This window comes from Lampris incognitus, chromosome 13, assembly GCF_029633865.1.
Source record: "Lampris incognitus isolate fLamInc1 chromosome 13, fLamInc1.hap2, whole genome shotgun sequence".
NCBI classification, from domain to species: domain Eukaryota; kingdom Metazoa; phylum Chordata; class Actinopteri; order Lampriformes; family Lampridae; genus Lampris; species Lampris incognitus.
This window is the reverse complement of record NC_079223.1, coordinates 6,137,214-6,163,982: the sequence shown is the minus strand read 5'-3', so window position 1 is coordinate 6,163,982 and position 26,769 is coordinate 6,137,214. Positions and strand designations below refer to the sequence as shown.

Here is a 26,769-nt window from a genome sequence, read left to right as displayed (position 1 = left end):
TGATATTTTACATATAAGAGCAGTCCATATGATGATATTTTACATATAAGAGCAGTCCACATGGTGATATTTTACATATAAGAGCAGTCCATATGATGATATTTTACATATAAGAGCAGTCCATATGATGATATTTTACATATAAGAGCAGTCCACATGGTGATATTTTACATATAAGAGCAGTCCATATGATGATATTTTACATATAAGAGCAGTCCATATGATGATATTTTACATATAAGAGCAGTCCACATGATGATGTGTACAATGAAGGGAGGCATTCTGGATGTTGACAAGTGATGCAACTGAATAGTTTTGGTGACATAAGAAGCAACAGATCCACTTCTTTTCAAGCATCATGCTACAAAAAAAAAAAGTTTTTATTGTTTATTTGTTGCTTTTTGTTGGTCGGTGCAGAGCAGGCCAGGTGTCTTCGTGCCTTGTCCAACCCCCACCATGTAAATCTGGTTATCTCAGGTCACTGCAAAACGCTCCTCTCATCAGCACTCAGCGCCACGAGGCCGTTGTGCGTTGGATCCTCCCATCCCGTTCTGTCTGATGCCTGTCAGGTGAATGTCAATACGTACATCCTCTGTGACGAACGGCTTCTGCCCTGTGTGGGGAGAAACTTTCTGTTCTGCACCGTGTGTGTGTGTGTGTGTGTGTGTGTGTGTTTCTCCTCTAAATGGGATGCACATTTCTCAAAGCATGCAAAACATCTCTTGGGGGCGTGTTGCTGGTGCACCTTTGGACCTGCCCCTGTCTGTCCGTCCAACCCCTCAGCCGGGTCTCCAGGCGTGAGACGTCATCTCAATGGTTTTTTTTTCTTTTCTTTTCTTTTTGAAACAATGGAGCGTTGGCACAGCCTGCTGCTCTCCACACACAGGACACCGCTTGCCAGCACAGTGGAGGCATCCGCCGTGTCCTTTGTACCAGAGGTCAGTGTTATTTTTAATTTTTCACATTTTTTCTGTTTGAGCTCAGACTTCTCATTCTGAAGTGCCTGTGCCGCCATTTCACCCTGGTTGATGGATCTGATCACTTTTCACCATTACCTGACATTCAGCGCTCATAAAAAACAACCAGTCTTGTGGCGAGACCAAGTCTTTGGGGCGACAGGCCGGGTCAAGTCCGAGACCCGCGCTCATCGGCGTCGAGTCAAGTCCGGGACTTTAAGGTGGCGAGTCAAACTCAAGACCAGTGGGGCCAAAACTAATGTGAAGACTGACACCAGAACCGTGCTAGTCTGCCATCCTAGTAAAGGCCCAAATGTCATTTGGCTGTTGTATTTACTCTCTCCTGTGCCAGAGGAGGAAGGTCTCAGATTCCAGCTGTCTAATGTCCCAGAGGAATAAACGAAGAACAATACAGCAGAGACGGATCAGACTGCACTTCACTGATCTCTTCAGAGGAATTTTCCGATTAATTAAGAAAAACAAAAAAACAAAGGTAAATTAAAGTCTCCTGCTCGACCAGTCTTGAAAACTGATCGCGACTCCGCGTTGTCAAGTCCGACTCGTTACGCCGCCAGGTCCGAGGCGAGTCCGAGACCTTCGGAACCAGGACTCGGGGGGCCGAGTCCGGACTGGAGTACTGCAGCCCTGCCCGGCTAACTCGGGTTTCACGGGCACCGTGGTTTTGCCAATCTACGATAAAGTCGAAACGGCCCACATCTGTATACTCCGTCCAGGGCTGTTAGACCCAGCATGCACCCCTCCTCACTAACAGCCCCCCCACCCCCACCTCCACCCAACCCCCTCCCACCACACACACACTCCTAAAACGTGACTGTCCTCCACAAGCTGAACTGCCTCTAATACTGCTAGAGAGAGATGGGTTTGATGGAGAGGTGGCGTGAGGGGGCATCAGATGGAAGGGGGGGGGGAGGGGGAGGGGGGGAGGGGGTGCGATAAAACTGCCTCTGACTATGCAGGATTTGACGCCGTCAGAAGGTCATTATGTAACCAGTCGTCGACGGCTGGCCCCAACAAGTCCTTGGTTGGAAGAGAGCTGGGGGAGGAGGAGGAGGAGGAGGAGGAGGAGGGGGGGGGGGTTAGCGGGAGCGGTATATAAGAGGAGGCAGGCTGCTGCGCTCTCACTGTGTGTGTGGATGAAGCGCACCGAGCGGATTTTACGCGTGACGCACCGGACTCCCGGACACAGCCAGCTCTCCTCCGCTCCGTATCTAATGAACTGACGCAACAACGCTCTCCCGATTCCTTCCCGGATATATTATTATCATTATTATTATTATTATTATTAGTGTCCAACACTCCGGGCTGCACCTCCACCAGGTAAGCTGCCTTGATGACGTTTTGCTTCCTTTCCCGTCTCGGTACCGTCTTAGCCAAGACGTCTCTCGTTTGCAAACTGCTGGACCCGTTGGCGAAGACGGGTTCTACGCCCGTAGGGGTTTTAAGCGGTCCATTCGCCCGAGGACAGAGATCGGGCTAATTAGCGGGGGTTCCTCGCGGAGGAGGTTCGAACGTAAAGGCGACGCGCGCGACTCCGCCGCTAGTTAGTTACCGAGGGACTCGCGTGCGCGACAGCGACGTCTGACGACGCGGAGCCCGGACGACGTGAACCCGAACCCGCCGTGACGGGACCGTAATCCGGTCTGTCTTTGTTTTGCAGGAGCTATGATACTCAGGAGCGGTCTCTACCTGCTGCCCGTACTACTGCACCTCCTCAGCGCCCTGACCCAAGGTAAACGCACAGCGCCCTATGTACGGAGGACCTTCCTCTTCATCATGACGATGATGATGATGATGACCTTCTTCTTTCAGCTTTTCTCCCCGTTTTTCAGGGCTCCCCACAGCGCGATGATGATGATGATGACCTTCTTCTTTCAGCTTTTCTCCCCGTTTTTCAGGGCTCCCCACAGCGCGTTGATGATGATGATGACGATGATGACCTTCTTCTTTCAGCTTTTCTCCCCGTTTTTCAGGGCTCCCCACAGCGCGATGATGATGATGACCTTCTTCTTTCAGCTTTTCTCCCCGTTTTTCAGGGTTCCCCACAGCGCGATGATGATGATGATGATGACCTTCTTCTTTCAGCTTTTCTCCCCGTTTTTTAAGGGGTCCCCACAGCGCGATGATGATGATGATGATGATGACGATCTTCTTTCAGCTTTTCTCCCCGTTTTTCAGGGCTCCCTCCCCACAGCGCGTTGATGATGATGATGATGATGATGATGATGACCTTATTCTTTCCGCTTTTCTCCCCGTTTTTCAGGGCTCCCCACAGCCCGTTGATGATGATGATGATGATCTTCTTCTTTCAGCTTTTCTCCCCGTTTTTCAGGGGTCCCCACAGCGCGATGATGATGATGATGATGATGATGATCTTCTTCTTTCAGCTTTTCTCCCCGTTTTTCAGGGGTCCCCACAGCCCGTTGATGATGATGATCTTCTTCTTTCAGCTTTTCTCCCCGTTTTTCAGGGGTCCCCACAGCGCGATGATGATGATGAAGATCTTCTTTCAGCTTTTCTCCCCGTTTTTCAGGGCTCCCCACAGCGCGTTGATGATGATGATGATGATGATGACGATGATGATGATGACGATGATGATGACCTTCTTCTTTCAGCTTTTCTCCCCGTTTTTCAGGGGTCCCCAATGCGCGATGATGATGATGATGATGATGATGATGATGATCTTCTTTCAGCTTTTCTCCCCGTTTTTCAGGGCTCCCCACAGCGCGTTGATGATGATGATGATGATCTTCTTCTTTCAGCCTTTCTCCCCGTTTTTCAGGGGTCCCCACAGCGCGTTGATGATGATGATGATGATGATGATGATGATGATCTTCTTCTTTCAGCTTTTCTCCCCGTTTTTCAGGGCTCCCTCCCCACAGCGCGATGATGATGATGATGATGATCTTCTTCTTTCAGCTTCTCTCCCCGTCTTTCAGGGCTCCCCACAGCTCGATGATGATGATGACGATGACGATGATGATCTTCTTCTTTCAGCTTTTCTCCCCGTTTTTCAGGGCTCCCCACAGCGCGATGATGATGATGATGATGATGATCTTCTTCTTTCAGCTTTTCTCCCCGTTTTTCAGGGGTCCCCACAGCGCGATGATGATGATGATGATGATGATGACCTTCGTCTTTCAGCTTTTCTCCCCGTTTTTCAGGGGTCCCCACAGCGCGATGATGATGATGATGACGATGACGATGATGATGATGATATAACGTATATTGTTGTTGTTGTGACTACTGTTATCCATACACCCGAAAAGCCATGAAAACCTGCAAGTTCTTCTTCTTGCTTGCCCCTCCCCCCCCGCACCGTGTGATATTAAAGCTCCTCCATGTTCTCCTCTCTCTCTCTTCCCCCCCACCCGACTCCCAAGATGGAGAGCAGGAGGACGAGACGTCGTTCGACCTGTTCGAGATCAGCCACATCACGCGCAAGACTCTGGGAGCCAAGCAGTTCAGGGGCCAAAACTCGGACGCCCCCGCGTACCGCTTCATCCGCTTCGACCACCTGCCGTCGGTGAGCGCCCCCATCCTCCGGCAGATCCTCCAGCAGGTCCACAACAACGAGGGCTTCGTGTTCGTGGCCAGCATCCGCCAGGACCGCGCCTCCCGGGGCACCCTGATCGGTCTGGAGGGCCCCGACGGCCGGCGGCAGTTTGAGATCGTGTCGAACGGGCGCGCCGACACCCTGGACCTGGTGTACTGGGTGGACGGCTCGCAGAACGTGGTCTCCTTCGAGGACGTGGACCTGTCCGACTCGCAGTGGAAGAACATCACCCTGCACGTCCACGGGGAAAACGCCAACCTGTTCGTGGGCTGCAGCCTGATAGACAGCTTCATCCTGGACGAGCCCTTCTACGAGCACCTGCAGGCCGACGAGAGCCGCATGTTCGTGGCGAAGGGCTCCATCCGCGAAAACCACTTCAGGGTAAGCGGCCCCTGTCTGTTAAGGTAGACCACATGACCCGACTAGCTCCCTTATCCCGGCCCCATGGAACCCAGGAGCTTAAATGAAACTGCTGATTCATTTTAGGGAGCCCCGCCATTACTGCCACCTCTCATAAGTAGGGGGAGACATTTGGGGGTCAACGCTGCAGAGGTAACAGAACCCCGCAGTCACAGAAACCTTGTCTTGTCGCCACACAGGGCCTCCTGCAGAACGTACGGTTTATCTTTGACACGCCGGTGGAGGACGTGCTGCGGAGCAGGGACTGTGAGGTCACCGAGCTGGGTAAGAGGAGGCTTCTTTCTACCTTCTGCCACCTGTTCATGCCAACATGTTGTCAAAGCTGCTGCTGCTGCAAAGCTGCTGCTGCTGCTGCTGCAAAGCTGCTGCTGCTGCTGCAAAGCTGCTGCTGCAAAGCTGCTGCAAAGCTGCTGCAAAGTTGCTGCTGCTGCAAAGCTGCTGTTGCTGCTGCAAAGCTGCTGCAAAGCTGCTGCAAAGTTGCTGCTGCAAAGTTGCTGCTGCTGCAAAGCTGCTGTTGCTGCTGCAGAGCTGCTGCAAAGCTGCAAAGCTGCTGTTGCTGCAAAGCTGCTGTTGCTGCAAAGCTGCTGCTGCAAAGCTGCTGCAAAGCTGCTGCAAAGTTGCTGCTGCAAAGTTGCTGCTGCAAAGTTGCTGCTGCAAAGCTGCTGTTGCTGCTGCAGAGCTGCTGCAAAGCTGCTGCTGCAAAGTTGCTGCTGCTGCAAAGCTGCTGTTGCTGCTGCAGAGCTGCTGCAAAGCTGCAAAGCTGCTGTTGCTGCAAAGCTGCTGTTGCTGCAAAGCTGCTGCTGCAAAGCTGCTGCAAAGCTGCTGCAAAGTTGCTGCTGCAAAGTTGCTGCTGCAAAGTTGCTGCTGCAAAGCTGCTGTTGCTGCTGCAGAGCTGCTGCAAAGCTGCTGCTGCTGCTGCAAAGTTGCTGCTGCTGCAAAGTTGCTGCTGCTGCAAAGCTGCTGCTGCAAAGCTGCTGCTGCTGCAAAGCTGCTGCTGTGTTCACAGCCGCCGCTAGTTAGTTAGTGGGATTCGTGTCAACCTGTCCAGTCTCCTCCTGACCCCTCACACCGTGGGGAGGAGAGGAGGACCCAGCCGCGCCAGGCCGGGGCCGGAACGCATGCTGTTTCACCTCTGACGAAAACCAAATACAGCCGCTTCCCAGGCCCGATGACCTCATCGCCTCCCCATCACCGCGACTTCCGGCGCGTCCCTCCCTCGGCGGCGCGGGAGACGCGAGGGGGCCGATAGGAGGCGAGATCCGGCAGCATTACATCATGTTTACGGAAACAACGGCGTGGAGGCGGCGGGCGGAGGTCCGCCCGTGCGCGCGGCGAACAAAGGGAGACGCAGATGTTTACGTTTATTTCCACTGGCGGAGGCCTCGGGGTGAGGCCCCGGGAGACAGCATAGGGGGGGAGAGAGAGCTGTTATACCGCAGAGCAGGGAGCTTTCACTTGCAGCTGCACACACACACACACACACACACACACACACACACACACACACACACACACACACACACACACACACACACACACACACACACACACACACATGACGTCATGGACCGGTGTGATTGGGTTGCTCCTCTCAGCTGAAGCTGTGTGTGCACTGGGAGCAGGACCTCGTGTCCCTCGGCGGAGCTGTGGTGCAGGGGGGCTGCTGCTGCTGAGCTGATACAGATACCTGTGTAACTATGACACACCCGAGACCACCGCCCTCCTCGGCCCACCCTAGGCCCACCCTAGGCCCACCCTCGGCCCACCCTAGGGGTCCTGGTTCCTCTGATCACTGGAACCGCGGTGTCTGTGGACCGTGACAAAGCAAATCCATATGTGAGCCTCAGTGCTCCAAGTGTGTGTGTGTGTGTGTATGTGTGTGTGTTTGTGCTTTTTGCATGTGCATGTGTGTGTATGTGTTTGTGCATGTGCATGTGTGTGTATGTGCTTGTGTGTGTGTGTGTGTGTGTCTGCGAGTGAGTGATTGCTGCATATTTGTTGCTACAAGCAGTTTTGGATTCCAGCTGGATCAGTGTGTGTGTGTGTGTGTGTGTGTGTGTGTGTGTGTGTGTGTGTGTGCTTAACAAACGTCTCCTTGGCCTGGAAACCGTCTGGATGCCGATACCAGCCAGAGTTCTGCCCTGGTGGGGCATCTGATGCCGGCCAGGGTTCTGCCCTGGTGGGGCGTCTGATGCCGGCCAGAGTTCTGCCCTGGTGGGGCGTCTGATGCCGGCCAGGGTTCTGCCCTGGTGGGGCGTCTGATGCCGGCCAGAGTTCTGCCCTGGTGGGGCGTCTGATGCCGGCCGGGGTTCTGCCCTGGTGGGGCGTCTGATGCCGGCCGGGGTTCTGCCCTGGTGGGGCGTCTGATGCCGGCCAGGGTTCTGCCCTGGTGGGGCGTCTGATGCCGGCCAGAGTTCTGCCCTGGTGGGGCGTCTGATGCCGGCCGGGGTTCTGCCCTGGTGGGGCGTCTGATGCCGGCCGGGGTTCTGCCCTGGTGGGGCGTCTGATACCAGCCGGGGTTCTGCCCTGGTGGGGCGTCTGATACCAGCCGGGGTTCTGCCCTGGTGGGGCGTCTGATACCAGCCGGCTGGGGTTCTGCCCTGGTGGGGCGTCTGATACCAGCCGGGGTTCTGCCCTGGTGGGGCGTCTGATACCAGCCGGGGTTCTACCCTGGTGGGGCGTCTGATACCAGCCGGGGTTCTGCCCTGGTGGGGCGTCTGATGCCACTGGTAAAGTCTGTCATGCTGGACATGGATGAGGGGCATTAAAGCGCTCCAGCTCTCGCCGTACGTTTCTGGTCCTGCCCGCTTTAAAAAACAAGATGGCCGCTTATCACCGGGACGAAGGTTTAAACGCTTTCACAGACGAGCGCGTTCACACGGACGCATCGCCGGCGGGCCCCCGGGGGTTTGAACGACTCCGCCAGATCCAGTCGGAAAGAAAAGCACAGGCCACTTTGGGACGGCTGTGCACAAAGCCGAGTCAGGACGACATCTTGATTTAGAGTCCCAGTCCAGCCGTTAATCTGCACCAGGTCACGTGGTGGACTCAGAGCCCGCCTGCACACATGGACTGGTCCTGGCTGAGTCAGCAGCATTCCTTTGCTTTTGTCAACACCCCCCCCCCCCCTCCACACACACACCACCACCACAGCCCCTCCACACACACACACACCACCACCACCACAGCCCCTCCCCTCCACACACACACCACCACCACCACAGCCCCTCCCCTCCACACACACACCACCACCACCACAGCCCCTCCCCCTCCACACACACACCACCACCACCACCACAGCCCCCCCCACACACACCACCACCACCACAGCCCCTACCCCTCCACACACGCACCACCACCACCACTGCCCCTCCCCCTCCACACACACACCACCACCACAGCCCCCCCCACACACACCACCACCACCACAGCCCCCCTCACATGTACACTACCACCGCCACAGCCCCCCCACAAAACCACCACCACCACCACCACAGCCCCTCTCCCCCCACACACCACCACCACAGCCCCCCCCACACGCACACATTACCACCACCACAGCCCCCACACACACCACCACCACAGCCCCCCCACAAAACCACCACCACCACCACAGCCCCCCACACACCACCAAGCCCCCCCCACACGCACACATTACCACCACCACAGCCCCCCCACAAAACCACCACCACCACCACAGCCCCTCTCCCCCCACACACCACCACCACAGCCCCCCCCACACGCACACATTACCACCACCACAGCCCCCACACACACCACCACCACCACCACAGCCCCTCTCCCCCCACACACCACCACCACAGCCCCCCACACACCACCAAGCCCCCCCCACACGCACACATTACCACCACCACAGCCCCCCCACAAAACCACCACCACCACCACAGCCCCTCTCCCCCCACACACCACCACCACAGCCCCCCCCACACGCACACATTACCACCACCACAGCCCCCCCACAAAACCACCAACACCACCACAGCCCCCACACACACCAACACCACAGCCCCCCATACCCATACTCACACACACCACCACAGCCCCCCCCCACACCACCACCACCACAGCCCCTCCCCCCCACACACCACCACAGCCCCCCTCACATTTACACACTACCACCACCACAGTCCCCCCCACACGCACACACTACCACCACCACAGCCCCCACACACACCACCACCACAGCCCCCCATACATACTCACACACACCACCACAGCCCCTCCACACACACACCACCACAGCCCCCCCCACACCACCACCACCACCACTACAGCCCCCCCACACACACACCACCACCATGACTACAGCCCCCCCCCCCACACACACACACCACCACCACCACCACAGCTCCCCTTGGAAGGCATCCTGATTGATTAGACAGCTTAGTGGTTTGGGGCAAAAGAAGATGGGCTGTGATGGAAGGGATGAAGACCAGTTATAAACACGACCCAAACAAGTGGTCAGTCCAACACGGGATGCTGTTCTGCGGTTCTGCTATTGTCAGAGAGCACATCTGGAAGACATATCGGCTCGGGCTCGTCTTCTCACCGAAACAGACACGATGATCATTCTGCACCGGCCCTCCACCGAGAGCTCATTGAGGGGAACCTCTCGTCCAAAGAAGCTCAAGTACCTCCCTTTAACACCCCTCTGGGTATAGCTTAACGAACGGGGGGATGTTTGCCTTTCAAATCCTGCCTGCAGGAGGAGGCCGAAGGAGAAGCGCATCCACAGTAAACACCTGCGTGTTGACTGCGACTGCTAAAACCCTGCACACTGACCCCCCCCCCCCCGGCAAATCCAGACAGGACTGATGCACTTCAGGTGTTCCACTTTGCTGGCACCTCGAAAACGTTGCAAGGCCAGGCCACCACGGCCGGTGCCACCCCGGTCCGCCAGCTGGCTCCGTTCGACTAGCGGTTAACCTTGATCCTGCAGAGGAGCCGTGGCGTGGTCCGCTGGAGACCTGCGCTGTGACGTCTCCGCAAGGCCGCCTGTGTGGTCAAGGATTTCTGCCACGAGCGAAGTGCGCACCGAACTCGCCGCCATCTCAAAAGGTCACGCAGATTTACGACAACCGTGTGCTTTTCCCATCGTGGAAGAAGCTCCTAGATTTCTGTTCCGAGTTGCCAAGGTTTCCCCTGACAAATGCAGCAGGAATCCGACTCGGTCCTCTCTCCGGCGAAAAAATAAACAGCCGTCATCCCAGAAATCTTTCTTGCTTAAAAGAAGAAGAAGAAACCCCCCCCCCCCCACTGAATGAACATCTGTTTTAAGGATGAACATAAACATGGCACTCACCACACTGCTGTGATCTGGCTGACAAACGGATATTACTCTCTTCCATGACTGGCTTCCCTTTGTTTCCGAGTCCGTGTCCCTCAAACGGGTGTTCGGTCACGGGTCGTCTCTCAGACTGCTGCTTCGCTCTGCTCACTGACTCCTAACTCGTCCAACTCTGCTGCTCTGTTCCAGATGACACCAACACCGTGAGCGAGAGCGCGGAGATGGTGGACGTCAGTCCCTCCATCACCACCAACTTCATAGGTCAGAAAACGGACGACGCGGCGTCCGAGATGTGCGAGCGCTCCTGCGAGGAGCTCAGCAACATGTTCCAGGAGCTCAAAGGCCTCCGCGTTGTCGTCAGCAACCTTATCGACGGCCTGCAAAAAGTGGTAAGTGGTCAAAAGCGGTAAGTGCACGGCCCGCTTTCACTGAAGCTGTGCTGGGTGGGGCCTCCGGGTGGCGTGGCGGTCTATTCCGTTGCCTACCAACACGGGAATCGCTGGTTCGAATCCCCGTGTTGCCTCCCTACGGACACAATTGGCCGTGTCTGCGGGTGGGAAGCCGGATGTGGGTATGTGTCCTGGTCGCTGCACTAGCGCCTCCTCTGGTCGGTCGGTCGGTTGGAGGGGGAACTGGGGGGAACAGCATGATCCTCCCACGTGCTACGTCCCCCTGGTGAAACTCCTCACTGTCAGGTGAAAGGAAGCGGCTGGCGACTCCACATGTATGGGAGGAGGCATGTGGTAGTCTGCAGCCCTGCAGCAAGTGGGACGGCTTGGAAGAGGGGGGTAACTGGACGGGTACAATTGGGGAGAAAAAGGGGTAAAAAAGCCCCAAAAATAAAAAGTCGTGCTGGGTAGATTTATCATCGCTAATCCATCAAGTGTGCGTAGCTGTAGGCTCGCCTGGGTGTCAGAAGGTGATTTAACTGGCCAAGAAATCCTCAGTGGATGCAGGAGTAAGAGGGAAAACGGACGCTTTAGGGAAATGCACAGGTTTGAGTCGTGTTGGGTCAAGACGATAAAATGGACAAATCCCAGCGCTTGCAGTCAAGAGGTAAGGTGCCTGAACATGGTCACCGGGGAGCCCGGAGAGGTTTTAAAAGCAAACATGAAGTAGCAACAGGGCTGTTTATAGTCACGAGTGATGCCTGAACCCATTTAACTCGTGCTCGATCCGTGGCAGGGTGAGTCAGACACATTTTATGACATGTTACATGTGGAGATAGGAAGTGTTCCCCTGGCTGCGATTGGGTCCAGTCGAACGTCTGGCTGTGTTTAAACAGCTCTTGTGCTTCCTCTGGGAGCCTCCCAGCAATGAGAGAGTCTGGGCATGAACCTTGGGAAAAAACGGCCGGGATGAGAAGGGTCCCTGAGGCTCTTCCAGACCGAGTGGTGTCTCGGATTCAAGTGCTGCACGCTTCTGCCTGTAGCCTTCCACACAAAGACTCAAAAACACACACCCGCACACACACACACACACACACACACCAAAACTTTGGCAGTAGTTCATCCACTGACAGCTCCCAAGTGTTCAGGAGCCCAGCCAGGGATACCCTAGTCTCCAAACCGGGTCAGAGGTTGCAATGTGCAAACTGAGCAAGCTCTTTAATTGTGCTGTGTTCCCAGAACCATTAGAAATATCCAGAACACAACAAAAAGCTTGGGAGTAGGATAGCGGCACGCACAATAATCACCCAGTAGAGTTCGGTGTGTCCTCTTGCAGGTGTGCAGAGAGTTTACATTTCCCTGCTAATGCAACGCACCGTACCTTCACGGTAAGGATTCTCTTCTTCCGGACTGATTTCTTTTTTCTTTTCCCTTTTTTTGACCCCAAATCTGTCTGTTGTTTGTTGCTCCAGACGGAGGAGAACACAGTCATGAAGGAGGCGCTCGGGAGGATGAAGAACTCTAAGGAGAAAAACATGTGCTGGCAGGACGGCCGTCTGTTCGATGATAAAGAAGATTGGGTGGTGGACAGCTGCACCAAGTGCACCTGCCAGGTATTGCCGAGTGAAACGGAAATATGGATGGGATCGTCTCAGGTCATCTTTTAAAACTGATCCCGTTATTGCTTATTGCTGGCAGGAGTCCAAGATCGTGTGTCACCAGATTACCTGCCCCCCAGTTGCCTGTGCTAGCCCGTCCTTCATCGATGGCGAGTGCTGCCCAGTGTGCATGCGTAAGTACCAAGAGACACCACATCCTGATACCATCTTAACCACGTGGGCAGCCCGGTGGCCCGGTGGTTAAGATGTCGCCTCACAGCGAGAAGGCCCTGGGTTCGAACCCCAGGCCGTCCCAGGTCCTTTCTCTGTGGAGTTTGCATGTGCTCCCCGTGTCTGCCCGGGCTTCCTTCCTCTGGGTGTCCTGGTTCCCTCCCACCATCAAAAAGACATGCACGTGAGGGTTAATACTTCTTCCTGTGCCCCTGAGCAAGTCAACGGAAAGAAGAACTGGAGTCGGTCCCGGGGGGGGGGCTGCAGCTGCCCACCGCTCCTGTGGATGGGTTAAATGCAGAGGATGAATCTCGTTGTGTACTTGCTTACAATGATTAAAAAATAAAGTGTCCTTCGTCCTAATAGATGAGGAACACACAAATATATAAACAGCCCCGCGCGCACCAAAATGTATGGCCCCTCGTGTCGGGGAAAACAATATGCATATTGGGGTTTTAATAACACAGAGCCTCCATCGCCCGTTGGCTTTCATTAGCAAACCAATGTCCTTGCTCCACATGAGCCACAATCTGAAAATGGCTACCGTGGGCGTGTGGGGTGACGTCATGGGAACAGTGAAAGGAAAACAGCTCGCTCACTGCCCTTTTCTTTCCCGTCTGCTTCTCCGTTTTACGTCCTTTTAATGTGAACAATAAGGGCACACTGAACAGTTCGCTCTGGTACAAATAAACCTCTGGCAGAACGACCAAGGCGGTCATTTTGACGGTTTTAGATTTTCAAACTTTAATAACTTCGTAAAAAAAAAAAAGAAGAATAAGAAGAAGATACAGACCTGCCGCTCCGTGAGCGCTCCTAAAATGGCATATATTTGCATTAAAATAGTTCTAGATCAACTTGCACACAAATAGAAAGTTACGATAAGAGCTACCGAAAACGGCCATGACCGGTCCAAAAGGACGGCGCTTAATTTGTGCGTCACCTTGCGCGTCGCGTCGCCGTTCATGACCCACGTCACAAGCGGCGACACGACGCGTCATTTCCTCCGTGGAGTTCGTTGCTCTGTCCTAGAAACACGCCAGCGCCCTCCAGTGGAGGGAAATAGTCTGAACTTGATGTGTGACGATGTCCAACATGTCTGCTTACAGACGCACCATGACTACCACCGGAAATAGTGTAACGTGCACGGACAAGTAGACACGCTGGCCGCTGGCCGGCGGGTCTGACCCTTTAATCGAGCGGTTAGCGACGCCTCCTGCGGTGCGGGCGACACGGGTTCGCGTCCCGGCCGCGGCACTTCCTGTGGTTGCGTTGTCCCCCGAATTCGCCACAATAGTATTGAAGTTGTTAAAATGTTAATTTCGGTGTCAGTTAGTTTCTTAACAGACATACTAACATATGCAATGCGTGAATATCACAACTGGGCATTTATCTTGACAGACTATGGAGTTTAAATACCTTGGCGGTCATTTTGACCGCCCGTGGTCGTTTTAGGTAGGAGTGAAATCCCGGGCTTAACGGAGTGCGTGCTGTCCCTTTGTCCTCTTGCAGCTATAAACAGTGAGGATGGCTGGTCCCCCTGGTCGGAGTGGACTGAATGTACCGTCACCTGTGGCACAGGAACCCAACAGAGGGGCAGATCGTGTGATGCCACCAGCAACCCCTGCACCGGGCCCTCCATCCAGACACGCAAGTGCAGCCTGGGAAAATGCGACAGCCGTGGTGTGTATGCTTTCCACTATTCAGCCCACTGTCCCTCAATACTCTCCCTGTGCATACACAACATACCGCGCAGTGGTCTACAACCAGGGGGGCTTGGTGCCGCCTGGCCACTGTGACGTTATCCAGATCATCAGAGTACTTCAACAATAAGTGTGATAAACAAAGGACATAATGCACAACCCGAGTATCTTGTACACACTAAAGCATATCTGGGGGTGTCTAAATTGGCAAGTGAGGAAGTAATTTGGGAATGATAGACATCTTTCTGCAAAGTGTGCAAAAAAAGGCCAGAACTCACACTGAGGGGTGAGGTAATTTGACAAAAATGTTGAAAAAATACAGCGCTTCAGGGTGGAGTTGAATGAAAAATTATTTCCTCCAGCTCTGTCTTGGTGCAAAGTGCAAGAGTCGTTGTTTTCTTCATCCCACATCTGCTGGAAATGGATCCATCTGAGCGAGAGCTGGTCAGAGGAGGGTTGGCTCGTGTAGTTGGTGTTGGAGTGTTTCCCTGTGGACACTAATTAAAAATACATGCCATCAGCTGAAAGGTTGTTCCCTTTTACGGTTTAACTCGTTGCCCACTGTACAACCACACAAAAACGGAGATAATCCAAGTATTTGATCTGTTTGAGGTAATATAGTACCATCAGTTTTCTCTAGCTTGCTGCTCGGTACTGAAACTGAATGTTGACCAACTAAACACATGCGGTCTTATGTGTCACGGCTGACAACGGGCCGGGCTCGGTGTTGGTTGTGTGGGATTTCTCAACAGTGTGACCACTGGGGGTTGGCTTGTCCACAGTGATATGAATTCTGCAAAGCGCATAGCAACGCCTTTGAAACTGAGACAAACATCTTCAGTACCAAACGATGTTTACTTGTGGTGTTATCTGGCAGCGTTGTTTCCCACATATGCCAAACATACTTCCATCTTACCACTCGCCTCAATTAAAATCGAGAGCTTAATACACAACATCTGGCTGATATGTTTGATGTTTGATACCCAGTTCGTCAGGACGGCGGGTGGAGTTTGTGGTCCCCGTGGTCATCCTGCTCCGTGACCTGTGGAGAGGGCCAGATCACCAGGATACGCCACTGCAATGCCCCCGTACCACAGCTGGGAGGCAAAGACTGCGAGGGCAGCGGCAGAGAGACTCAACGCTGCGAGGCCAAGCCGTGTCCCGGTGAGTTTGGCCCCCCAGAGGCAACATTCAGAGGCAACGTATGTGTCTGCATCATCCATCTTGAATGACCTGATTCGCTAAGGGCTTTGCCATTCACCCAGGTTACAGTTCCATCTGGATTCAGCTCAGTGTATTTGCCCCAACATTACAGTTTCTTACAGTTGCATTCTGGGAGTTACAATTACAGTCTGGTGTTTTTTACCCCCCTTTTTTATTTTTACCCCCTTTGTACCAATCACCCCACTGTCTGAGCCGTCCCGGTCGCTGCTCCACCCCCTCTGCCGATCCGGGGAGGGCTGCAGACTACCACATGTCTCCTCCGATACATGTGGAGTTGCCAGCTGCTTCTTTTCACCTGACAGTGAGGAGTTTCACCAGGGGGACGTAGCGTGTAGGAGGATCACGCTGTTCCCCCAGTTCCCCCTCCCCCCCGGACAGGCGCCCCGACCAACCAGAGAAGGCGCTAGTGCAGCGACCAGGACACATACCCACATCCAGCTTCCCACCCACAGAAACAACCAATTGTGTCTGTAGGGACGCCCAACCAAGCCGAAGGTAACGCGGGGATTTGAACCAGCGATCCCCGTGTTGGTGGGCAACGGAATAGACCTCTACACTACCCGGATGCGCTGGTGTTTTGATATAAAGAGTTGGAAAGACTGTACATTGTATAATACAGAGTTAAACATTCAGTAACATCTGAATTCGGTGCTAAACTTTTCTTCTTTCTTGCACGTCTGCAGTGGATGGTGGCTGGGGCCCTTGGTCTCCTTGGGCGATCTGCTCAGCAACATGCGGAGGTGGCATCAAAAGTCGAACAAGAGAGTGCAACAGCCCGCACCCTCAGCACGGTGGCAAGAAGTGCGTCGGGGAGGCTAATGACAGCGACATTTGCAACAAAAATGACTGTCCTATCGGTGAGCAGTGATTTCCTTTCCACTGCTATTGCAATATGTTTAACCGTCCCATAGTCTAAATAGTTTCTGTGTGGACCAAATTTAAACTTTTTTGCTTGGCCCATGCCCGTTTGTCTGTGATGTTAAATTTCCAACTGGCAGGAATTCATCCTTGAGGCGACAAACAAAGATGAAAATCAAAAAGCTATAGTTATTTCCTGCCAATGTATCTGTTTTCCTGTCAGTTTAGCCATGACTATGGTCTTAAATCTCTTGCAGATGGCTGCCTGTCTAACCCATGCTTTGGTGGCGTGGACTGCAACAGTTCTCCAGATGGCTCCTGGGAGTGTGGACCATGCCCGACTGGTTTTCGTGGAAACGGTACCCACTGTGAGGACATCAACGAGGTAAGTATCCTTTTAGAGAGGACTCCTGCGCTCCACGCTAACCAGATAAATCAAATGTGCGGTTGGGATCCTTTTTCTTATTTCCCCTTGTCTTCTTCTTTTTTCCCCCTAGTGTGACATGGTGTCTGATGTCTGCTACAAAGTGACTGGAAGGCAACGCTGTGTCAACACCAATCCAGGATTCCACTGTCTGCCCTGTCCCAAGAGGTACAAGGGTACCCAGCCGTTCGGTATGGGGGTGGAGGCTGCCAAGAAAAACAAGCAGGCAAGTCGCGGTTACTCAGATTCGGAGTCAGTACGCGTCTCTTTATTTGCAGCCCCTCGTGCACAGTAGTCCTTAAACCCTCCAGCTGGGCCTTCAGCTCCAGCAATATTTGATTTAGCGGTTAGAAGGCGTGTAAATCTTTGCGTGTCAAATCTAATTTATAAATGATGGAAGCTGCGCAGGGTATGAGTTGTTGACCTCATTTTGGGCCAATCTGTGAGCGAGGGTGAGTCTCAAAAGTGTCTGAGGGGATGCCACCGCTGGGTCGACATCGCTGAATGTGGCACACCTTGACCCCGGAGGAGTATTGGGCGACTCTAACGACAAACACATGTCTCCCTGCTGGGTTCATGTTAACGCTCAAGGCAACGCCGTGTCTTGTCTCTAGCCTCGCTTTAAAATGAGATAGAAACCCAGTTTTTCTTTTCCAACGCTGGCTTTGCACACCGAGTCTTTAAAACAAGTCAGTGTTTCCATTCTCGTTACGATTCCTGAATGTCAAACGTACCACTTTTTAAACAGATTTTTAAGGATATTAACAGCTTGGTCGGGGCGCACAGTTCTCCCTCACTCTGTTTTCATAGACTCCTTGGAAAGCTGTACGATATGCCACGCTACTCCAAGCTGCCCTTGCATAACATCCCTTGTGGACCACTTTGCCACTCCTTGGCCACTTCGGCTGCTTGGCTCTCGACTGGTGCCCCAGTTCCACAAATTGATTTGGGAGAAGGGGAATTGTCTCATAGCTGGCACCGGCGGGCTTCATTTCACAGTCTCGATCAAAGACATTTTCATGCTTTCACATTTATGCTCTATGAGCTCATCGAGTGACATCCAAACTGCAGTTTTGGTCATCCTTTTTTAATGAGTGACAGCTGTGAATATCTAATGCAAAACACAAAAAGAGCAATGGTGAGTCATGGTGAAGTATTTGAGGCACAGAGTGGAGATTTGATTAATGAATTGTACACAAAAGTACTTCATATATACTGCATATATATATATATATACAATATATGTACTATGTATGCATCAACACCAAAGCTGATTCCCTTCGAACATATCGTCGCCCAAGTAAGACGTTCTACTCTTTGAAGAGAAAAGCACCTTTCATTTCCTTTAATCTCGACCTCCCTTTTACCTGTTTCCTGTCCTCCAGGTGTGCGAGCCAGTTAACCCATGTAAGGACAAGACCCATAACTGCCACAAATACGCAGAATGCATCTACCTCAGCCACTTCAGTGACCCTATGTACAAGTGCGAGTGTAAGATCGGCTACGCCGGAGATGGCTTCATCTGCGGAGAAGACTCGGATTTGGACGGCTGGCCCAACCAGAACCTCGTGTGTGGAGCCAACGCCACCTACCACTGCAAGAAGGTGTCTAGCGCAACCTACCCTGTCATGCAGCAGCAATGCAGAGGATTAATAAGTTTTACTGAGAGTGCACTGTGGTGTGTCAGGTTTATCTTTGAAAAGAACCGATCATTTCCCCCCCGTTTTCGCAGGACAACTGCCCCAACCTCCCTAACTCTGGACAAGAAGACTTCGACAAAGATGGTCAAGGGGATGCTTGTGACAAGGATGATGACAATGATGGAATTGAAGATGAAAGGGTACGTAAGGGATTTTTTCTTTTTATTGGCAGATTCCTCCCATTCGGAACCAGATGAGCTAAATGAAAATGTGTTCTCCCTTTAGGACAACTGCCCTCTCCTGTACAATCCCCGTCAGTTTGACTTTGACAAGGACGAAGTTGGTGACCGCTGTGATAACTGCCCCTATGAGCACAACCCTGCTCAAATAGACACTGACAACAATGGAGAAGGAGATGCCTGTGCGGTGGACATCGATGGAGATGGTAAAAGAACATTTCCCCATTGACAAAGGCCAAATGTGTATCGGTTGCTAATATCTATTGGTTAGCTTTCAACAATTTGTTGGGCGAAACAAATCTCTGTGGCGAATTACCATAGTGTAGTAATGACCCGCAATATACAGTAATGTCACGAATCCTGATCAGGAAAGGTAGAAATAATGTGGTTAATTTCTCATTTCAATACTATCTGATATATACATCATAGCATCGAACTGGAGGTGGCAGAGTTGAAGATGATAAGATTTTCACTGGGAGTGATGAAGAAGGACAGGATTAGGAACGAGTATATTAGAGGGACAGCTCAGGTTGGACGGTTTGGAGACAAAGCAAGAGAGGCAAGATGGAGATGGTTTGGACATGTGTGGAGGAGAGATGCTGGGTATACTGGGAGAAGGATGCTGAATATGGAGCTGCCAGGGAAGAGGAGAAGAGGAAGGCCAAAGAGGAGGTTTATGGGTGTGGTGAGGGAGGACATGCAGGTGGCTGGTGTGACAGAGGAAGATGCAGAGGACAGGAAGAGATGGAAACGGATGATCTGCTGTGGCGCCCCCTAACGGGAACAGCCAAAAGTAGTAGTAGTAGTAGTAGTAGTAGTAGTAGTAGTAGTAGTAGTGGTAGTAGTGGTGGTAGTAGTAGTAGTAGTAGTAGTAGTAGTAGTAGTAGTAGTAGTAGTAGTAGTAGCATTGAACTGACGAGCAAATGTGTTGGTCTGTACCTCCATCTTTCAGAAATATTGAACGAGAACGACAACTGTCCTTTTGTGTACAACACCGACCAGAAAGACACCGACATGGATGGTGTAGGTGACCAGTGTGACAACTGTCCACTGTTGCACAACCCTGATCAGGTACGGTAACACAGTGACATGTCAGACAGTAACAGCGGGCAGAGGGAACATTTCAGTGGGAATACGAGCGGCGTGTCACACAACAACAGTTCCATATCTGCAGCAGTTAACCGTTGTTCGCCTTGTCCAACAGGCCGACACGGACAATGACCGGGTGGGAGATCAGTGTGACAATAACCAGGATATTGACGAAGACGGCCATCAGAACAACCTGGACAACTGCCCCTACGTAGCCAACGCCAACCAGGCCGACCATGACAAGGACGGCAAAGGAGACGCTTGTGACTACGACGACGACAATGACGGCATACCTGATGACAAGGACAACTGCCGGCTGACTCCCAACGAAGACCAGCTGGACTCTGACGGTGAGCATGGGTGGGGAGAGGGAAGTTGTTGATGAGGTGTAGTAGACTGGTATGTATATGTCATATGTTTTAGACCGGACCTTGCAGGTGCCAAGTCTGGCTCTTATCCTGTTTTGTATATCCATTTGTTTCGCTCTTTCTGGCAACATCCGGTAAAGCGGAGAGGTGATACAAGCAGGCCCTATAGGGAACAGAGGACAAGGTGACACATCGCCATATAGCTAATCATTCCATTTAATTATTCAAATTATTCATTCATTCTGGTCAAGCATGACACCATGGTTATCCTAGTAATGGTATATGAAATGTGCAGTGGCAGATTATGATTCCACATACCACGCATGATAAGTGTCTTCCCCCTCATCACCATTTAAAAAAAATATTGAAACCGTAGCTATTTGTCTGTCTAGACATCAGTAACCAGTAGCTAAAGTGTGATTCATATTATTTCATATCTACCATCCAAGAAGGTTTCATTCCTCGGTGAAACACCGAGGGCGGTCTGACAGGACGCGGAAGCAGGGCGGCTAAGCTAACTGCTAGCCCATGCAGACCGGCAGTTCCAATAACACCGAGGGCGGTCTGACAGGACGCGGAAGCGGGGCGGGCTAAGCTAACTGCTAGCCCATGCAGACCGGCAGTTCCGATAATACCGAGGGCGGTCTGACAGGATGCCGAAGCAGGGCGGGCTAAGCTAACTGCTAGCCCATGCAGACCGGCAGTTCCGATAATACCGAGGGCGGTCTGACAGGATGCCGAAGCAGGGCGGGCTAAGCTAACTGCTAGCCCATGCAGACCGGCAGTTTCGATAATACCGAGGGCGGTCTGACAGGACGCGGAAGCGGGGCGGGCTAAGCTAACTGCTAGCCCATGCAGACCGGCAGTTCCGATAACAACGAGGGCGGTCTGACAGGATGCGGAAGTGGGGTGTGCTAAGCTAACTGCTAGCCCATGCAGACCGGCAGTTCCGATAACACCGAGGGCGGTCTGACAGGACGCGGAAGCGGGGTGGGCTAAGCTAACTGCTAGCCCATGCAGACCGGCGATTCCGATAACACCGAGGGCGGTCTGATAGGACGCGGAAGCGGGGCGGGCTAAGCTAACTGCTAGCCCATGCAGACCGGCGGTTCCGACAGCCATCCTGGCATTCACTCTCTTGGACAGTGAAATCTTTTTTTTTTTGTATATGTCGGATATATGTGTTCTTGTAGTTTTTTGCAGTCTGGATATGTGTGTTCTTGTAGTTTGGATATGTGTTTTTGTCTTTGTGTTGCACTGCTGTGGGCTGGGGGAAACCATATTTCATTTGATTTCATGCGCGCAGGTGTATGGAATGAAAGGACAAATAAATATTCCTGATTCCTGATATAACTGTAGTATTTCCTCATAGTTTCCCTGTGCATAGCCCACGTAGCCATCCGCTAGACAAGGTGCACTTTTAGTTTGTCCCGTCATTATTCACTATGCTCTGTCATAGTGAACAATTAATGGTGTTACAATAAGTGTAAAATCCGCTGTCTGTGGAACGAGTTAAGGAACTTGTTGGCACCGATGAAGTCATCGTGCATGACTTCATTGTGGAGTGCAGGAGCGCACACGCCAGGCTGTGAATTTTTTATTTGCAGCAGGCATCTGGGCTTGCTCTTGATGGAATCCACGGTGCACAATTAATACAGGGTTACCTGGAGTTTGTTTTACCGTCTGAAACGGTAGACGGGGCGTGGGTGAGGGGGGCACCTGGGTGCTCTTCACCTTTCATCAGATATTGTGTACTGGATTGAATGACTCTCATCCCCTTGTGCAAACAGCCCACATTAAAGTGTCTGGATACTCTAGTGAGACTTCGTACTGTGGTTCTTGAGCTCAAATAAAGTCCACAAAGTCTCTACTGTCTGCCTGCGGCCTGCAGACCTCAGATAGCTGCAAGTATCAGTGGAATTTGTCACAGCATGACGACCTCTGAATGACTGATGCGGCCTGCTAGACTTGGCAAAGCTAATTGAGGTTAGTGTCCTCGGGGGAGTTTTTTTCCATTCACTTTTATATAAATCTAGTCAAACACCTCGGGTCTCCCTGCAATAGGACTTTTATGGCAGTAAAATCAGTCGTCACAAGAGATTTTTGTAAAGGCGGATGATGGAAACTACAGCAAATTTGGGAAACTAGTTAAAGCGATGCAGATGTAATTACCTTTTGAGAAAAGCCGCGTTTCTGTGTGACTTTGCTGTAAATGAACAGGCGATGGACGAGGTGATGCCTGCATAGATGACTTTGACAATGACAGCATCCCTGACATCTTCGACGTTTGCCCGGAGAACAATGCCATCACCGTCACAGACTTCAGGAAGTTCCAGATGGTCCACCTGGATCCAAAGGGAACCACCCAAATCGATCCCAACTGGGTAGTCAGACACCAGGGCAAAGAGCTGGTGCAGACGGCGAACTCTGACCCGGGCATCGCCGTAGGTGAGTAATGCTCCTTAGTATGTTCTTACAAGATTGAAAAACTACTTCCTATTCACACAACAAAAACCAGACACCACACACGTTCCTGGTTGTGAAGCATGCTGTGACGTTTGGTAATACCCGTCTTTCACCCCTCTGCAGGTTTTGACGAGTTCAACGCCGTGGATTTCAGCGGTACAATGTACGTGAACACCGATAGAGACGATGACTACGCAGGCTTCGTGTTTGGCTACCAGTCGAGTGGGCGCTTTTATGTAGTGATGTGGAAGCAAATCACACAGACCTACTGGGAGGACAAGCCCTCCAAGGCCTTTGGCATCTCTGGCGTTTCACTCAAAGTAGTCAACTCTACCACGGGCACCGGAGAGAGCCTCAGAAACGCCTTGTGGCACACCGGCAACACTGCTGGACAAGTAAGCCGCTGTTCAAAACCCGTTTGGTCCCGATCAAAAGGCTGAGATGGCGTTTACCGTTTTGTTATTTCTTTACGTAGGTGCGTACTCTGTGGCACGACCCGAAAAACATCGGCTGGAAAGATTACACCGCCTACAGATGGCACCTCATCCACAGACCGAAGACGGGTTTCATCAGGTAGCAACGCGATACTCACTCAGTGATGGCAGTGTAAATGACAGCGGGCTCCATACAGTGACTATGCAATAGCTGTTTTGTCCAGTTGCTGCGTATTTGGAGTTCAAAATGAAACGGAGGTTATAAGTTCTGGTTTCTATTAGAGCACATAAAGTGGTGAAATCCATTTTGGTGTTGCAGATGGCCAGTTGCTCATCACCTCTCTACCAGTACAGTTAATTAGCACCTTGAGAACACGGTGAGGACCCCCTCTCTCTGCCCTGTGTGTTTCCCCCAGAGTTGTGGTCTATGAAGGCAAACAGATCATGGCTGACTCAGGACCAGTTTACGACAAGACGTTTGCTGGAGGGAGGTTAGGCCTTTTTGTCTTCTCACAGGAGCTCGTCTTCTTCTCCGATCTCAAGTACGAGTGCAGAGGTCAGTAGACTTTTCCTTCCTTTGATGGTCTGTTTATGTGTTGAATCACCACAGCCTACTATGTAGTCTTCTTTTCTGACATCTAGCCAGTAAACAAGTATGAACTGATGTGTCAGTGATGCCGTCTGCAGCCATTGTCTGCACTGTAGGTGTTTGTTTCTTTGTTGATGACGCTATATTTTCTGTGTGTGTGTGTGTGTTTGTGTGTATGCTTGTGAGTGTGTGCGAGAGCAGCGCGTGAGAAAGCGAACACTTGTGCTGTTTAAAGATCTTAAAACCATCAACATCTTTTTCAATACTCAGATAAACCGGAGTTTCTGCCAGTGTCCGTGAGGTAATGACGATAACGGTTGTCTGTTATGTGTTGGCTGAAGCAAAGAAAAATAAAAGTCACGCAATGTCTCTGCTTGTCAGCTTGCCCAGCTACAATGCCCCAGATGCATTGTGAAAGGCCTTGTGTATGGTTCCAAGGACTTCTGGTCTTCTGTTTAATGCTAAACAGTGGAAATTGAGATTGCTGCCTGTTTTTTTGTTTTTTTGTTTTAAGCCATCACGGCGAGGACACGCTTTTCAATGCACACCACGCAAAACTTGTCGCTGCGCTCCGTCTCTTGGCAATATGAGTCTTGTGTCGTGTCCTACATTTTCTAATACAAGCGACGGTAACGGCAAACTCTTCTTCTACTCTTTCCCCAGATAACTGAATCAAGGTGGATAGGAAAACAGAGGGCGAAAGACACAAATATCTCAAACCAAAACCCAGCGTCATGACGAAAACCCCATTTCGACGGAATTGGGACTTCCCGCGACGTGCCTTCCCACCGAAGAGGAAACGAGGCCCTTTTTTTTTTTTTATTTCCTCGAGTGCCTCGCCGGTGCGTGAGATTCATTCCCCTACGAAGGGAACGCGGACGAGAGCGGGCAAATAAAGAAAGCCTTTGCAAAATATCTAATCATAGCTAATGTACCAATTTCTGCATTTTAAAGGGACTCCGTGTACAACCACTTACAGTATGCGCTTCTCTCCAGTCTCTCGTGTCTCTGCAGCTTGTGACTGACTGGTTTCTTTCTCCTCGCTATCTTCTAACGCGCTCCGTTTGTTCTCGTCGGGCAACAGAAGCTCGACGGGCCGACCGGGGGCCAGGATGCTTCACGGCCCCCCCCCCCCGTGTCGCCCTGCATCCGAACCCCAGCATCTGACTTACCGCACAGAACTGTAACCCAACCAGTATAGCACCGCTGTCTCAAGTCCAGCGCCTCCCCTCCCCCAGCCCGTCCCCTGAATGTGGTCGTTGTTGTTGTTGTCGTTTGGTTTTTATAGAGGTTCTGAGTGAATGATTTAAACAGCCATTTTACCAAGTACCAAAGATGTTTATACTAAGTCTGTATAATACTTTCTTTTGTAAATTATTTATGCTCTGCTCTTTTTAATTGTTTGTTTTGCTTTTTTTTTTTCTTTTTTTTTTTTCTAGAGATTGTAAATAATTATTTATTTGTTTACACTGACAAAATTCGCCATTGAATATTTCAAACATAAGGATGACGCATAGTGTTACGAGATTTGCTGGGTGTGTCGTGTTGTCGTGCACTTACTTGATTTGTTGGTTAGGGAACGCTAAAAGTGTCCGAGACGCCCGTTCTTCGCCTCCTCTCCCCAGACAAACGGCGGCGTGGCGCCTTGGGGTGGAGCGGCGGAGGCCGCTTTCTCGATCAAACGCCGACGCGCTCGCTCTGCGCCTGTGTGACCTTTCTTTTTTCACTGCCGGACTTGTTTGGGAAGGGGCTACTCTGTCCGTGTTGTTGACTCTGTCTAGACTAAGTGTCCATAAACCTGAAGTGATACTTCTCAGTTAACTTAATTAATTAGCTTTTTACAGCACTTTTTCTTGTTTTTGTTTTTTTTTTGTCAGTACACAAACCTTTACAGGAGTTCATAATCATGAACGCCCCCCCCCCCCCCGGTGCAGTTGTCTGCCCCGGTTTAGGGGGGGCGAGGGTATTTATCACCACTTTCTCACTGTAACTTTGAAAACCAACTAACTATAGCACTTCCTGCACACCACCAAACAAGACAGTGGATATAGGTAACAGTATTCAGTTGCAATGTCTCGGGCGTTAGGCGTTTTCTTCTTCTTCTTCTTCCTGTTTGCAGTTATGGTGGTTGAGGACACGTGCAAAAAGAGACCGGAATACCGGCGGTAATCATATGTAATTCCCAGTGCTGCACAGGTCCGGCCACCTTTACAGGAGATAGCCGTGAGGTGGGACAGTCCGTCAGACTGCTTTAGGATGTTAAGACTGAGACACTATGCACCGGTGCAGTATTTATTATTGCACCGCTGCATTTATATTATGCATTTATTGCTGCATATTGCATATTACTGCACTATGCAAGATTTCACTTATGGACATTTTCAAACGCTCGGTGTGCTGTTCATTATCACTCAGCAGTCTTCATTGGAAGTAAATCCAGCTGAAGGGCTTTCTAAGGACTCAAACATGGGGCTACTGTTTATGGGCTTGGCCGTGTCGGGTGGAAATCGAGGAATTGTCAGCGTGCAGTTTGGGTGTTGTCAGTCTGTATAAGTCACGTCCTTCCGTATCTCCAGCTTGTTCATGTTATTGAGGGCCTGCAGTGCACAAAATGTAAATTGTTTTTGTATACGTGCGTTGTTCGATATACATTCCCGTACAGCATCATTGTAAGTTCCTCTTGAGAGCTCCCCTTGGAAAAGATTGTTTCATAAATAAATCATTTTTACACCATATTGTTGATGTTATCGTGAACGAGGTTCAGTGTTATACCATAATATTTAGTTTCCCTCAATACAGAACCATCCAAATAACTGGGTTTGCCTCTGATGGTAGTCGGTGAATACACCGAACAAGCCGAACTAAGTTTTACCACATATCATAACAAAACGTGGAGAAGTCAATAAGTGTTTTCAGCTAATGACATGAATCAAAGCAAATCCTTATGAGATGTTTGATTCGAGCATCAAGTGGCAATATTCACCTTTCACACTGTATTTCTCATGTTACACGCTGTAGTAACCAGAGCACAGCTTCTTGAACTGAAAAACGTGCGAGTCACAAAGCTTAAAGCCTTTCTGCTGCAGGACACGTTATACAGCCTGCTACGTTTTATTTCCATCCGTCTGCAACTTACAGCTTCCCTGCATGCAACGCCGCCCTTGTCGGGCTGCTGACGCCTCAGTTCTGCACCCGGCTGGAGCGTAAACAGTCACCGGCACGCACCCGAGCAGGCTGCATCTTACAGCAAGCTACCTTTTAA

The 26,769-nt window shown here is 51.4% G+C and overlaps 1 protein-coding gene across 1 annotated transcript; it reads left to right on the top strand.

The window, feature by feature from the left end:
* The first annotated feature begins 2,120 nt into the window (after window positions 1–2,120).
* On the top strand, window positions 2,121–26,242 carry thbs2a (thrombospondin 2a). The gene is made up of 23 exons (XM_056291331.1): window positions 2,121–2,294; window positions 2,635–2,706; window positions 4,358–4,911; window positions 5,130–5,214; window positions 10,448–10,647; window positions 12,120–12,260; window positions 12,346–12,439; window positions 13,986–14,156; window positions 15,164–15,340; window positions 16,084–16,257; window positions 16,516–16,643; window positions 16,756–16,908; window positions 18,068–18,286; window positions 18,415–18,522; window positions 18,608–18,767; window positions 19,514–19,632; window positions 19,766–20,000; window positions 22,239–22,466; window positions 22,608–22,879; window positions 22,960–23,057; window positions 23,335–23,474; window positions 23,778–23,808; window positions 24,171–26,242. Exons 2-23 carry the CDS (start codon window positions 2,640–2,642, stop codon window positions 24,172–24,174), a joined length of 3,558 nt encoding a protein of 1,185 aa, XP_056147306.1. The 5' UTR covers window positions 2,121–2,294; window positions 2,635–2,639; the 3' UTR covers window positions 24,175–26,242.
* Window positions 26,243–26,769: the final 527 nt, after the last annotated feature.

Bases quoted from the DNA above. Each gene is read 5' to 3' on its own strand.
- thbs2a (XM_056291331.1), top strand. From the start codon at position 2,640: ATGATACTCAGGAGCGGTCTCTACCTGCTGCCCGTACTACTGCACCTC. The intron at 12,261-12,345 runs GTATTGCCGAGT...TATTGCTGGCAG, and splicing joins GCACCAAGTGCACCTGCCAG to GAGTCCAAGATCGTGTGTCA. The intron at 18,768-19,513 runs GTAAAAGAACAT...TCCATCTTTCAG, and splicing joins GGTGGACATCGATGGAGATG to AAATATTGAACGAGAACGAC.